The sequence below is a fragment of the Haliaeetus leucocephalus genome, unplaced genomic scaffold (genome assembly GCF_000737465.1).
Source record: "Haliaeetus leucocephalus isolate CR32 unplaced genomic scaffold, Haliaeetus_leucocephalus-4.0 Scaffold450, whole genome shotgun sequence".
NCBI classification, from domain to species: Eukaryota; Metazoa; Chordata; class Aves; order Accipitriformes; family Accipitridae; genus Haliaeetus; species Haliaeetus leucocephalus.
This window is the reverse complement of record NW_010972886.1, coordinates 19803599-19819347: the sequence shown is the minus strand read 5'-3', so window position 1 is coordinate 19819347 and position 15749 is coordinate 19803599. Positions and strand designations below refer to the sequence as shown.

The 15749-nt window shown below is 46.8% G+C and overlaps 1 protein-coding gene across 1 annotated transcript in view; it reads right to left on the bottom strand.

The window, feature by feature from the left end:
- Positions 1 to 15749, bottom strand: part of SLC24A3 (solute carrier family 24 (sodium/potassium/calcium exchanger), member 3) — a 262150-nt gene that overhangs the window by 19152 nt on the left and 227249 nt on the right. Inside the window, exons 7-12 of the mRNA XM_010575076.1 lie at positions 13057 to 13131; positions 7820 to 7845; positions 6016 to 6069; positions 4326 to 4459; positions 1457 to 1617; positions 598 to 877 (exon numbers count right to left, since the gene is read on the bottom strand). Of these exons, the coding sequence (XP_010573378.1) occupies positions 598 to 877; positions 1457 to 1617; positions 4326 to 4459; positions 6016 to 6069; positions 7820 to 7845; positions 13057 to 13131 (730 nt within the window). The remainder of the gene's footprint in view (positions 1 to 597; positions 878 to 1456; positions 1618 to 4325; positions 4460 to 6015; positions 6070 to 7819; positions 7846 to 13056; positions 13132 to 15749) is intronic.

Below are 15749 nucleotides of genomic sequence, written 5' to 3'. Positions count from 1 at the left end.
GCTCTCCAGAAAGAGTGAGAAGGCACTGTGGCCGTGCCTAGTTAAAATCAGGAAGCAGAGGTGCCCAGGACCTTCTTTTGTCTCCGCTCCACATCAGCGCCACCACTGCCTTGTCTCCGCTAGCACTACACCTTACCACTGAGGTAAAAGCGCACCTCATTTCCCAGCAAAAGTAAGGCCTAGATGCAGGTGCATCTGACCTGCGTTCAGGCACCCTGCCAGCGGCTCCACCATCCTCAGCTTCCTCCACAGTCAGCAGAGAGAGGTGGGTCTCTCCAAGAGGGTGACCCAGGTTTTGGGGGCAGGAACAACCCCACGGAGATTGCTGCCTCTCCCCTCTGACTGCAACATCAGCTCCGGGCCAATGTATGAGCTGCAGCAGAGGTGTGTCCAAGCCCAGGAGTCTGCATCCTGAGAAGTTCCTGCTGCTTCCCAGTTCTTCCCACCTTTTAGCCGTGACCAGGAACTACACTGCAAGGCACAGGCTGATGGGAGCTCTCAGAGACACTTCTACCTCAACACGTGTTTGCGATGCTTTCTGGCACACCCAAACTGAGTTTTGCTTTCTGGAACAACACAAACCCAGGAGCTTCTTACTGGGTAGGTCAAAAGGTGTGTATGGCCCTTCATGGTCATCATCATCATCATCATCATCTTCCTCTTCCTCATCGTTTTCATTGTTCTCGTTATCCTCATTCTCGTTCTCTGTCTCATTCCCAGCCTCAGCCATGTCTTCATCTCGCCGTGTGCCATTCACACCCCGCTCGGTGGAGTTGCTGGGGCCCGTTCCATTCTCAACCACGTGCTTGATAGGTATTTTGATTGCTACTTCTGACTCACCATTGGTGTAAGTCCTGCTGTTGATCAGCCTTTGTCTCTGTAAACATAGGCACAAATTCTTGCTGAAAGACAGATTTTTTTAAATTTAATTTTTTAAAGAGAAAGGGAGGAACAGAGGATGTCCAGAGTTCTTTAAAAGTTTGGCTTTAAAAGCAAAAGGGATTAATTTTGATCAGGTATAATGCAATGCTTGCTTGCAGATGACTAGATAAATCTCACATATACAACTTTTATAAGAGGAGGACCAGTGGCTGTAGAATTGACTCCAGGAGTACTCCAAGACCAGGGCCAGACTAAGTGCAGACTCTGCGGAGTACCGTGTTATTAAGTAAGTGCAAGCGATATTAATGTCCAATCAATGCAGGGGGCACCTCCTGTGAGCAACAGCTACAGGTAACAGAACCACATAATGACTTGAAACTCTCTTTGCTAAAATCTCCATGGGGACAGATAACAAGGGACGATTTAGTAAAGTCAGTGACAGAAGGATAAAATCTGGGAAAATGCTATCAGGAATCCAGAAGAAGCACAACAGTTCCATTTCGACTCAAACACTGCTACAGAAAAAGGCAAATTCAGAAGGAGAGGGGGAGGCATGGGGAGATGAAAGACATACCTCATTGATTAACATGCGGCTGGCCATGGAGAGACGTGTTTTGGGAGGGAAGTGGCTGGTTATCATGATCCGGAGCCCAGCCTCAGAAAATGAAAGCTGGTGTGGGTAGGCAGACAGCAGCTCATCCACCATGATCACTGAGGCTTTACGGTGGAAATTTCCTGAAGCCAAGGAACAAAGAGAAATTGAAGTCTTCTTCCAGCAGTTTCTCCCTCTGCCCTACGTGGCTCTTGGAAGAATAAACCCGCAGGTTCCAGAAGTCCTTTGTAAGAACCATTCCTTCAGCTACCACCATTCAAAATATGCCGCCTCTGTCCTTAATTTCTGTCTTTACACGTCCTACATTTCTGTCCTTAAGTAAATTGCCAACATGGTATCTCCACCCTTACTCATTACGGAGAATTAAATCTGCTCTGTATAGCCCACCATAGGCCTGTGTTAGGCAGATGACTGCTTCCGCAGAAGCTGTTCCACCAAGGTAGAAATGGTGCTGCAGTAAAGCTGCATTAATTCCACTATTATAATCTGCACTTCTGTGAGGATATCGGCCTCACCCACCATTAACCGTAGACAGGGGTGAGGAAATAGTCACTGTGTTCCTGCAGGGTACCAATGCAAATGAAAAGCAGGTTCCTGCATCCTGGACTCGCAGCTCATGGCTGGGAAGTGCTATCAAACCTGGCAGCAAGCGCATGTGCCAGTCCGTGGGGTGTGACCCACAGTGCAGGAGCAAAGGAACAAGGAGACAGGGGCAGGTACCTGAATCACGCTCCAGCTGGGGCACAGTGCCAGTGCCCATTACCTCTGGGGTGCCACAGTGCCAGCATCCATCCCTTCTGTGCCTGGATGCTACCTCGAGCTGTGAACTCTGGGCCAGGACTGGGACCTGGCAGCAGGGAAACCTGAGGTCTTTCCCAACACATCTCTGCTTTGGTTTATTAAAATCAGTGCTGAACACTGGCAAATGTTTCATGGCATTACTATTTATTACCACCACTGTTAGTCTTACAGAAGAGCATCTCCTTGGCCTTAGTGTCACTTTTTTTTTTTGACTGAGAAGGTTTCCATGGATTGGGGTAGACAAGTGGGGTCATCCATATTCAAAAAAACCAGAGCAGCCAGACAGCTTTTCCTTGTGACTTTTTCCATGCTGGCATTTCCTGCATGGCACTTGGGGGAACTGCCCAGAAATCCTCCTGTTTGATTCTTTTTGGTCCTCTGTGCAGAAAAGCCCTCAGAAAGCAAACAGTAGTGTCTGAAACCCTCAGGCAACCTGTTGCAATGGGTGCTGTTTGTGACCCCATGCTACTGGCTGATGTGCACAGCAGCACCACTTGTCTGTCTGGGCTTCCAGTGGCCCAGTGCCAAGTAAATACAGGAACAATCTGCAAGAAAATGAAGCAATCCTTTCGTCTTCCTTCCTCAGCCAGTTTGAGTAACCACAAGCGTCCAAAACAAAAAATTACCAGCAGCTGAGCAGTGTCATGCGAAGATGCATTCTGGGGAGATTTCAACCAAATCCCAGAACCAAAACTGCCTCATTGGTGCGTAACGCTGAGGCCACCGGGTAAACCTAGATGACTAAGGCCCAAGTTTATGCTTACCAAGTTTTACCAGTCTAGCTTTACTGGTACAGAGTGTAGTCATGTTGCCGGCACAGTTTTGCTGTTGAGCCCCAGGCTACAGAGCTGTTCCCATGAAAGCAGCTTCCCCAAAGCAGAGTGCACAGCACTAACAAAAGCCTTCCCTCAGCAATAAGGCAGTAACACGATAGCTGGCCTTTGGTAGACTCAAAGGGTTTGATGTCAGCAAACCAACCCCTCTACATTTCATGTTTAGTTGTGTACTGTATAAAGACTATGTCTTTCAATTACTGTTTGCAGGAAGAGAGAGACCTATTTTTGTTAAATATTTTTTTTTAGTCCAGAAAAAAAAAAAAAAAGGGCAGCCCCTCTGTAGTCAGAGACCAGGACTGCTTTAGACAAGCTAGAGCTCTAGAGCTCCTTCTCAAGTTAAACCAGTGACTGGACAGGGGCAGGTGTTATTCCTGAGGATATGTGCATATAAATCCCAAGCAGTTACTGCACATGCTTGTTGACTGTTGCAAAGATAAAAAAAACCCTATCTTCTGTAAATACAGTTTAGCACATGCTTGCAAATGCACACATCGAGCTACTGCTGCTGAGCTATGGAGTGGGTGAATTTTTTTTAATCTGAAGAAATACAAACATTTTTATACATGATCATAACTAAAGTCAAGCAGGAGTAGATTTCAGCCAAAGTGAAATCCACTTAAAGTTTACATGGAAAAGTTGTGCACATTCAAGACAGCATGTGCAGTATGATCATGCTACCAAGACCAACACAGAGTCCCCACCCTCCCTTAACCGGGGGGAAGTGTACACTAGTATAAGTAGGGCCTTTCTCCCTGCCCAGTTTCTGTCACTTTGGAATGGAGTTAAATTTAACTGGCGGTACTAGATGTAAATGGGCATCTTAAGTGCAGAATAACAGCGCCCACAGGAGGACTTACAATGGCATGGCTGTAACGGTCTAAATAAGTAGCTCCTGGGCAAGTCAGCCTTGAAGCTGGAGGAGTCCTTTCAGCCAGACACTTGTCCAGCAGCAATAACTACCCAGAGGAGGCCTGAACTGCCTCCAGCAGCAAAGGACGCAGTAGCTGGGGTCACCACACCGTGCCCCCAGGCACAGGAACCATGGCCATCTGGCAGGGGAGTTACAAAAGGACCACCTCTGCGCCTATTTCATCGCTGATAGGCAGAAGCAGGCCACACTGTATGACTAACAGACAAACTTTTAAACATTCAGAATGATGCAAGCAAGCAGGGTGACTTACTGGAACAGTTACCTTTCTTTAGTAACACCACTGTGGCATCGCAGTTGCTGTTATCATCCATTTCCGTGTTACTTGCTAAACCATTCACCATATTTGCAGAGTTTTTTGTCTTCCTTTCAAAGCAGTGATGTATGGTTGAGTTGTACCTGCACAAATGAAACAAATTCTAGATGTACCTTTGCTCCTTCCACGTGGATTTCTTGACAGTCTTCCTTTCCCAGACTCATATCCTGTGCGGTCCAATTACGGGAGGGAAGAAAACCACTCTGGTTTTAAGGAAATCTAGCCACAGTATGCCAGCACTCTAACTAAACTGTATACAATGCAATCTCTCCATAGACAGAAGGCTACAATAGATACAGGACATGACTCTTGAATGACATGTATTATGTGCAATTAATACACTGCATAGCAAATAATGATTACTTGTCATCATCCAAATTTATTTTTTTACCACGTAATCACACCTGAGCATGAGTGTTGTTTTACCTGTGAAGACCTACCACAGAAACACAACACCATATGCTAAATTCTGTTCCAACTTGGGAGGGGGGGGAGAAATATTCTTTGTTTCTTATTTTGTTTGGAGTAGCCAGGAGCTGACAAAAATATGAGCCGAGGATCTCACCATGATACTCAAAGGCAAGGGTAGACCACTGTGAACACCTGGCCAAGGTCCCTAACCAGGCCGACAATCTCCCTGGCTATATCCAAACAGGTCTGAAACACCTGTTCACACTACAGCATTGCTTTCAGAAAAAAATATCTATTCTAGATTCAGACATTACAACTGTCTGTTTTGCTGGTCAGTTAATTGTTGCAAGGGTGAAGCTACCCTCCATGTTTAAGACAAAGTTTCTAATTATTAGAAGTGAGATGAATTCTGACTTATGTTCCCTTCAACCCAGCCTGAGTGTTTTGCTGTTCTCACTGAGAATTGCTCTCACAATATTTACTCTATTCATAATTTCAAAACAAATCTCTACTCTTACTTGTTGAGACAAGACCACTGGTGTGCTTGGCAGCTGGTAGGTTTTGTTGAATGTTCCAGTTTAAATCTGGGTTTCCTTTCCACTGGCTTTTAAAAACAAGGCAGGAGGAGGGGAACCAAAGAACAGAACAGACTAGTTTTGCTAGTATGAACTTGTGTGAAAGAAGTTACACAGGTCAGATGCTCAGAAAATCCATGCTGATTGTGCTATAGTTTTATCAGGGGTCTCCAAGCAAGCAAGAACAAATTGCTGTGGAGTTTTGCACCCATAAAAAGTAGACTGAAATCTCCCATGTGTTTGTTTCTGAGTAGGGATGCTAAAGCAAAGTCAGAAGAGACTGGTCTGGTGGGACTCAAGAGACACATTCGATTCTCTGCTCTGCCGTGGACTTGCTGCATTAGCCTTAGTCAGCACACACAGGGTGAGATCCGTAAAACACCATCCACCTTTACACATCTGATCCTCGGATCTGTACTAAGGGGATAGGCAGCCCCTTCCTGCCTCATCAGGACAAATTACAGACAGGGAGACGACAGGGCAAAGTGCTTTAACCCCTGCTATGGGAGGTGCTGCTGGCGTGCAAGCTGGGCCATGCAATGGAAGCCCTGCCCACAGCCTGCAGCTCTCTTCAATTACCTTTGCAACCTCTGGAAAAGTACTGGAGCAGGAAGCCTTACAAGCTAAACAAGCCGAAGGCGCATTTGACTTACTTCATGATAACGATGTAGATGACATACATCAGCACTAAGACTAAGGACTCCCACCTGCAAACAAGAGCGACACAGAAAACACATTAGAGCAGGGCACAGCAGACAGCTGCCCAAGTTCAGCCATTCCCCCATCTGTCACACCACAAACTTGTGGAAAGGCTTGACCCTCTTGGGCTGTCTTAAGACACCTCTAGAAAAGGGGATATGTAAAGAAATGGCTCACATGCCCATGTGTGATGCCTCCTTTGTTTTCTTGACTTCTGCTCTGGTTTTACTTGGACAAATCAACCTGACAGCTAAGAACAAATGACTAAACCCTGAAGTTCAGTGAACAAATCGTGCACCCAAGGAATATCGACACTTCTGTAAGGACAATACCTGTGGAGGCTGCAGCAGAGGGAAGGGAGCAGTCATCCTGCTCTGCCTGCATGGGTCTAAAGCAGGACGTTGGGCTTTCTGAGGCATGCTAAAGCACACTGATTATGCCGAGATGACCTGAACAAGGGGCAGCTGCTCTTTCGCTACCGCTGCTGCATAACCACTGAGAATGTATAGCAGGCAGCAGTTTAAACTGCTGATTAGATATTCTTATTTTTTTTCTCCACTGTTTCTGAGTCAAACTAATGAAATTTGCATGAAAACAAAATAGAATATCACTTTTAGAACTTGTTTCTAGGTAATCTTTTTCATTGACCAAAATGCTGTATTCTGCATAGCTCCCTATGGCAATCTGCTAGTCCTTGTGGAAGTCATCCATTTTCAGACTGCTATATACTAAAACTCATGGGCCATTTTCTCTTTAAGGATTTTGAGACGTTGCACTAACCATATCAATATCTCATTCCCTGCTTCTGGCAGTTCAACACTCGGCTTCCACATTGATGTGTTTTAGTTGAAGGGCACAGTCAAATACAATTGGGCCTCAAGTCAATTTTAGTTAAAAAAACAAAAAACAAACAAACAAACAAAAAAACAAAGAAAAACAAGCCATTGCAAAACTCTGTGTTTCAGAAATCCCTCTCTGAAATTAAACATAAATCCCGCAGTGAGAACAAGTTTAAGAAAACATGCAACCCAAAAAGCCTGACTCCCCCTAGTGCTTGTAATCTAAATATTACTGGCTGTGAGTGAAATCAAAGCTACCACTGTCACTCTACAAGCCCTGAGAGGTGCTGAAAACAAAACCATGAAAGCAAAACAACCGAAAGTACACTTTTAAAAGTGTTTGAAGCCCTCCTCACCTACCACACCTATTACGGTACCTTTAAGTACATTCATGGGGATATTAACATATACATTTTAACATATATCTATATTTTTCTTCCTTCAAACCCGTCATTTGCTCTTTAATATTGCCGTAGGAGCTTTTGGTTTTTAAATTATTAAATTATTAAAAATCCAAATATTGGAACACACTTATTTATGACTGCTTGGGTGGTCCCTTCTGTTCCCAGGCAGCTGACATTCCTGGCACACTGGCACCCAAGCAGCAGTCTCTGCCTCTGCTGAGCACATCGCCATCCCCGGGCTGCTGCAGGGTGGGCAGAGGGCACCGACTGCAGCTGCTGTATCGGGAGACAGTCTGAGTGACGCTCTCCTAGGCTTTCCTTTCTGGCTCAGAAAATGAGTTATTCTAGCCCATCTTGTGCTGAGGTTTCTCACGCAGCAGGAAACTGCTGCCTGAGTTGTCCTGCAGAGCTTTTTAGCTTTCCCCTCCTTCCCTGATGAACCCTACTTATTGCAGCTTTTGTGGTATAATCAGAAAAAATGAAAAGAAAAGGGATTCACGGCCGGATATACTTACCAGGAGACTTTTTCATCATAAATAAACTGTGGAGAAAAGGTTTAAAAATAGGCACGTTACACATGAAACCACAGCTGAAAACAGCTCATCACCTGAGCGGGGGACAGAGTGGGCAGAGTGACCCAGGGCTCAGGGCAACGGGATTAAGCTCTGGTCTGTTTTGGCACTGCCCTCCTGCCCAGCCTTTGAACTTTTCAACCCTTCGTTTCTCTCACCTAGTAAAGGCAGGCAGGTACTCCTTCCCAAATACCACGGGATCCTTGCGTAACCGGGGCTATTGCAGCAGCGAAGCAGAAGCGGTTACAGGGAAAGCAGAAGTGAGTCAGAGAAGGGGCTGTACCTGCCTCTGGACCGCACGGCTGCTCTCACCAGAGACACGGCCTCTTCCCCTGACCTGTCCTCGGGTGGCAAGGGGACGATCGGTGTGCAGAGCTACAGCCAGCGCCACAGCTGCTGTGAAATTTTGCCGGCTACAAGCCGGGCCCGGGGCATTACTTCCTTAAGATCCACACGGTCACCACGCGAGCTGAAATTTAAGCGCCGCGACAGCCGCTTTAGCACACCTGCGGGCGGGTGCCGCAGCCTTCCTAACGACGCTGCGCCAGCCGCCTCGGGCAAGAAACGCGCCTCCTCCTGCGTGCGTGAGACGCTCCGTGCCGGGGAAGAAACAGGGCGATGCCAGAGAGGCGACGGGTGCTCGGCCCGCTGCGCCCGCCTTCGGGAGGGTCTGAGGGGGCAGCCGTCGGGCGGTGACCGGCAGGAGGTGGCCGCAGAGCTCCACGGCCGGGCCCTTCCCCGGCCCGGGCCCTTCCCCGGCCCGCGCTCTTCCCCGGCCCGCGCTCCGCCGCCGCCAGTCCCGCTGCGAGCAGAGGGGGCTGCCACCCTCCCTTGCTGGCAACACCGCTCCGTCTCCGCCTCTCCGTCCCCCCCAGGCGGACGTCTCCCTCGCTGCCGCAGGACCCACCTGCCGCGGCTGCTGCAGCAGGGAGGCCCGAGGGCCAGCCAGGCCGCCCGGCCGGCGAGCGGGGTGCCCGAGGGAGCCGGCCCTTCACGGCAGCACGGGGCCCCGCTGGGAGGTCGGAGCTGGGGTAGCTTCACGGCACCCTGCGGCCCCACGGCCTGGGCCCCCGCTCTGCCCCGTCAGCCTGGGCCAGGAGCCTGCTTCCCGTTGAGCCCTTCCCAAGCACCTGCGCCCGCTCTCGGCTCCAGGCCGCGCAGAGAGGCGGGAACGCCATGCTGGCACCGGGGAAAGGCGTCCATGGCAGCGCACCAGAGAAAAGGGAGGGAAAGGGAACGAGCCTCTGAAGGCACAGTGAAACACTTCCCTTCAGCGGTATTAGCCCGTAAAGAGCGACTCCTGCCCGACAGCCAGCACCAAGCAAGCGTTACATTGCTTACTGGAAGAAAACGTGACCGCAGAACGTTACGCGTGTTATAAGTTACAGCTCCCAGTCACCGTGATCTAATCTGACAAGGCCTGTTTTAGCTTACAATGTGTTGGTGTGATGGGACGTCAAAGCGTGTGCATTGACCTTTGTGATTAAAAATAGCACCCATCCCACTTCTGTCACTAATGACTCTGACCACGTCCCTTCCAGTTAAGATACACAGGCATCTTTTGCCTTTCAAGGGAAACAGAGTAACAGTTTTGCCAAGCTCTACAAGAAGACAAGGTAGCATTGTAGTATTTTAAGGATTTAAAAAAAAAAAAAAGGAAAAAATCACAGGGCTGAATCAAGGTGAGGTAAGTATGGTGAGGTTCATCCACTTCGAATCTCTGTGAGTTCACTCAGTCTTATCAAACGGCCTGGAGCACCAAACAGGTGAGTTTATACTGCTTTGCTATTTATTACTGCAGCACTGCAATTCCTTTGCTAGTGGAAATGGAAGGAGACAAAGTCACATTGATTTATCCAGCAGAATATCAAGCTTTTTAAAGCTGCTGAATCTCAACATTGGCAGGAATGTATTTATTTCCCCTCAGGTGTATTTATGATTAGTGAAGACACCAGTGGAGTACAACTTACAATACGGCACCTCAAGCCGCTATTTAAAATACTATGAGAGCAACCTTCTACAAGCAGTACCATCCCTCAAGAAAGATGATTATACTTCAGCTGCAGCAAAGTCTCAATGCCCTGATATGGCAAATTATCCCTACACGGCAAAGCGTTTACATGCCTTCTAAAATAGGGGGAACCGCATGCAGGTCGTGCTACGGTCTGCATGGAGCCTGTGGCTTGTCTCCCAGCAGAGACATTGGGGACTGGAGAGTCAGTATTTGCAGAACAATGTGCTGCCACCTAAATTTGATTCTGCCTTAAAAGCATAGGAAAGACCCAAGCCATTGTGAAGCCAGGGGTCCCTGGTTGAGTGAAGGGGAGGAGAAACTTCTTAAACTGAAGCAGTGTTTGACTCTGAAAGGAAAACTCTTCATTTGCCATCAACTGAGGAGCAATATTGCATATAAAGGGGTTGGTAAATCAGCTGGGAGCTAAATCTTTAACCATTTAAAATGGTTTCCCTTCCTCCCATCTATCTCTGTTTTTCTCTAAGAGGTGTTTAAAAGTCATTTGCAATGATTGATGTGGAGTAATGCCGAAGAGAAGTGGGACACACTCCACACCTCCCAAGCCACAGTTAGTCACATAGTGCTGTTACATGGGAATAAGACTTCTGGCAATGCCTTCAAGCCTCCACTAATGCCTGGAGTTGCACAGTCCTGCTGCCCTGGTGTCATAGTGTAACCAGCCGAAACCATCTGCCCTGGTGTCATGGTGTAACCAGCCAAAACCAGGACACCTGGCTGCCTGAAGGACCTTGAATCTCACAGCTGGTAAGATGAGCAGAAGAGTGGGCATACATCTAGAGAGAAGCTAACCCGAGGCTTAGGAAAAAAATAACAGTATCCTGATATTATGGGGTACCCTCCCAAAACAAAAGGACTGCTGCAGCTCTGTAATTATGAAGAACAGCTTATACAGAAATAAAGTATAGGAGAAAAGTCTTAAGGATAACAGAGACGTCTGTTCAATGAGTCATACAACCTTCTCATTCCATAGGACACATAGCTAGGAATTTCAGGGGCGCACTGGACACAACACAATAGAGAATGGCTCTCAACATCCTGAAGCAACTGACAGCCACAAGGATGAACCAGCCATGAAAAAAAGCTGCCTTGCTTTAGGAATTTAAAAACTGATGACAGATTCAACAGATTTTTGTCTGCCACCATGCAATAAATGAAAGACCCAATCCAAACAACAGGACGCTAAAAGCCAGGCAGCTGCCCACATCTGTGCTTCCCGTGGAGTAAACTAAGAGAATGCCTGCTAGATATCTTTAAGCTTGTGCAATGTAATTTATTACAACTAGTGGGTGTGGCCAAGCTTGTTGTTTAGGAACACTTTTTCGTATGACGGTACTGTCAAGCTGTCATAGCAAAAAAAAAAAAGTTTTTTGTTTTGCAGCTCATCGTTAACAATTATGTAGAAAAGTTATTTTTCATGAGGTGTGAAAAGGCTGACCTTGCAGTGTGGGGAATAAAAGTACAAACAGGTTGAGGCAAATCCTCTGTTTGAGATTAGACAGATAATAGGCCTTTGCACCTACAGAATATGTACAGTATACAGGCATGTGCAGAATGAAGGCAAACCAAAACACACTGTTGAAACTTCAACTAATAAAAGTAGTGCACATGAAAAACATGTTAGGGAAAACAGTCTGGGTTACTCCTGCCTCAGGCAAAGGTAAACCCATTCGTGGGATTGCTTTTGCTCAAGGGCCTGGGTGCACTTGGTGGGTGATGCGAAAAGATGGAGAAGTCCGATGTGTGCCTCAAGGGGATTTGATTTTAGGTTAAAATAGCCAGAATTAAACTGTATGATATTAGTTGCTATATAACCCTGCTACTGTATGTTATCATTACTATAATTGTTATATGCTATATCCATAGTACTATAGTAAGAATCAAGCAAGAAAGAACTGTGATAAAACTGAGCAAAGCGCAGTAGAGGTGGGTCCAGAACTGACTCCAGCATGCAACAATCCAACGGTGCACACCATCCTCCTGCTGCGCCAAATGTCATCTGCTCGTCACACCGCACTGAAGCCCAATTCTGCTCTACCGACTGAGAGGACTTTGCACCATCCCTCCTGCCCAGACAGACTGGTGTGATAGATGGAGCCCAGAGTCAGAAACTAAATGAACTCAACAAACATTTTATGAACATAACCCATGAACTAAAGAACTGTTATCTCTGTGTGTGTATACTTATATATATATATATCATTGTTCATATGTCTCAAAGGGATGGAAAGGTGGTGATGATTGATCATAATGTAACTAAAGGTATGGGAACTGAGCATGACGTCAATGGTATAGAATAAGGGGTGGATACTGTCCTGGTTTCGGCTGGGATGTAGTTAACTGTCTTCCTAGTAGCTGGTACAGTGCTATGTTTTGAGTTCAGTATGTGAAGAATGTTGATAACACTGATGTTTTCAGTTGTTGCTCAGTAGTGTTTAGACTAGAGTCAAGGATTTTTCAGCTTCTCATGCCCAGCCAGGGCACCTGACCCAAACTGGCCAACAGTGTATTCCATACCATGTGACGTCCCATCTAGTTTAGGAACTGGGAAGTGGGAGGGCAGGAATTCACCGCTCGGGGACTGGCTGGGTGTCGGTCGACGGGTGGTGAGCAATTGCCCTGTGCATCATTTGTACATTCCAATCCTTTTATTACTACTGTTGTCATTTTATTAGTGTTATCATTATCATTATTAGTTTCTTCTTTTCTGTTCTGTTAAATCGTTCTTATCTCGACCCAGGAGTTTTACTTTTCCTGATTTTCTCCCCCATCCCACTGGATGGGGGGGAGTGAGTGAGCGGCTGCGTGGTGCTTAGTTGCTGGCTGGGGTTAAACCACGACAGCTCCAGAGTGGGCAGTGGGGCTGCAGCACGCAGTTTCAGCTCTGCACTCCATGGCTGCGCTGGGACTGGGGCACCTCACTTCTCCCCAGCTATTGCTCTGGGCTCTGGACACTCCTTGATCTCCTACCCTTGGGCCAAGCTTTTCTACAGAACCAGGGAGATCACAAGTACATTTTTCCACAAGCAGAAAACCAGTGTCTCCTGGAGCTAGGATCTTAGCTACAAGACTATGATTTCTTAGCAGGTTCCCTTTACAGGTGGCAGTAGACATGTGGGCTCCCAGAGAATAACCTTCAAAAACTTACCACAATGAGTGCAACAACAGACAGTGTATAGTAGATTGAATCTCTCAAGAGACTCCACGATGACAGTGCAACGACCTGGGAAAACAGGCAAAGAGAGGATGTCAGCCAGGCTCTCAGCAGCACGACTGCCACACTAACGGTGCGTGACAAAGTTAAGCCCGTCACTCTGTGTAAGCTGTCCCCACATGTGCTAGGACACAAAGAGGAGACCCAAGTCAGGAAACACCCTGGCTTTCTGTGGCTGCTCGAGGAACAGCCACTAGAGAGATGGGGGGATGGCCAAATCTGAAGAGCAAAAGGTATACAGTCATGGGCAGCAGATGACTTCCATGCAAAGTCACAGACATGCTAAATCACACCAGTGTTGTCAAAGCCATAGAAGGGGGAATCAAGTCCCAAGTATTTATGGATGACAGAAGTTTTCCACGAGCTCAGCAGGCTATCTGATATCCTTTTCACCCCGAAATCCCTCCTGTACACACACCACAGAGCCTGCAGTACCAGTCCCTGCAGGCTGAGCTGTCCCCCAGGTCTGGCTGTGTGCTGTAGCCAGAGGCGGTTGAACCACAGGCAGGCATGGGATGGCCTGCCACAGAGGAGGCTGCGAGTGCTGCTGCTGTCAGGGCAGTGGGAAGGGGCTCAGCTTTACCAGCAGGAGCCTTCTGTGCCAGCGCTGATGCTTGGCAACGAGTGCCTTGATGGAGAATGGTCACAGGAGATGAACAGTCCTGTCGAGACTGGGACAGGATGTGACCACTCCTTCCACCCACCCCTCTGGTTTGCATCTGTTTCTTGTATTAATTTTCCCCAGCCTGGGACTCCTGCCTTCCTTGAGAGAGGAAACCAACCTGAAACGCTGAGCAAGAGTGCAAGGTATGCAATGGTCCAGTGGGCAGGGGAGCACCACCAGACACAGTCCCCAGCTACTGCCTAGCAATATGGGTCCTCCCCATCCTTGTCCTACCGCCATGCAGTGCCTACGTCCGCTGTGAGTCCAGCTGCTGGCATCTCATACCCTAGGTTTCCAGGAATTTTAGACTGCTGGATGATGGGCTTGTCCTTGCTAAAAACATCAACTTGACCCATGCCAACTCATTCAGGGGAGGATAACTTGGGCAACAGAAGTCGTACTGCAAAATAAGAGTCTGACAGCACAGAGCAGCCAGGTCCCCAGCATGCTGCTAGCCTGGACCTTGGCAGAGGCACGGCTTCACCCACCACACTAACAGATATCACTACAGCTCCATGTGCATTTGCACAGGTTTTGGGACAAATACTCAAGTTAACACTCCAGCAAAGCGTTAAGAACGTAAAATGAGAATTTGTATGCAACAGAGGATAAAATGGGATTGCTGTGCAGTTCATTTCACTTGACACCTTCCAGAACCACAGAAATGAGGAGGAATCATCATTGTAGGCCGAACAAGCCTGGAATTCAGGTCTTAGAAGAAAAAAATACCAGTGAGTAAGTTAGCCCTTAACTTCATTACTAGTATTCAAAAGGGCAGATTAAAAGCAGTCATGTGGTGGTAACATCTTTAGTATGATTACATTTTTTGGAGCCCTAAGAAGGCCCCTCAGTAGAAGCTTCTCCTCAAATCTTTACTTCCTATTTCTGGAGTGTATTTCAAACACTGTGGGTCACATCCTTCACAGGTGTAAACCACAAGGAGGCAGATGGGAGGTGGCTAATTTACACTGATTTGGATCTGGCCCCTGAATGTATAAATGAATTTTCTGACCACATCCTCCAGTCATGCTTCTGCATGAATTCAGTCAAACAAACAGTAACTTCATTTTCATTTCTATGATATCTAAAGAGAGGTCCTATTTCAGAGTGCTAGCAAAAATAGTTTCCCACATTTCTCTGCATATTAAATCTTACAATGTTAATGCCCAGTGTAAAGTCTCTTTATGCAACCACTGACATGTAAGAAACTCCTATCTAAAATAATAAAGCAGGCCTTTAAAGTCCTTGAGTAAGATTAGATTTGAACCAGCTGACCATACATTTCAATGTATGTAGGGATAGATGAATGGAGATGCTTCATGATGGAAATTTCCAAATGTAGAAACCTGGAGTTGGGTTCATAACTCTATTCAGAGATCCTTAATTAAATCTCACATCTTATAGATAGTAGGCCCCTTCATTTTGATTGAGCAATTTTTGTAAGAGAGTTTATAAAATAATTTGACATTATTCCACTCAGCTTTTATGACACTGCTTAAGGTCCTATGCACTTTTCTCAGCATGGATGCTGGTGGGGATTTTACAGCTGTAAAGTTAAGCTCTGCATAAAAGTTACAACACTTCCGAAACAAATGACAAACCCCATATGAACAGGCTTGTTGGCAACTGTTGCTATTCTATCTAATAAACTCTCTCCTGGGTATAAGGGGTGTCACCATGCAGCACAGTGTACCTGCGAAAGCAAGATGTTCCAGTTACAAAGAGTCAAGCTAGTATCTCTCCTGTTCTTTGATATTCTACAAGTATTCTACAATATCAAGAAAGCAGTCTGCAATATTTTTCCAGGGAATTTTTCTCAGACACTGAATGAGCACATTAAGATCCAGATGCTTAAATGCAGCTATCTAGCAGGGACCTAGTGCACAAAAGTCACAGACCGAGATACTGTGGGAATCACAAGGACTCTTGCATTGATTTCAGATTGGATTGAAGGGAACATGCT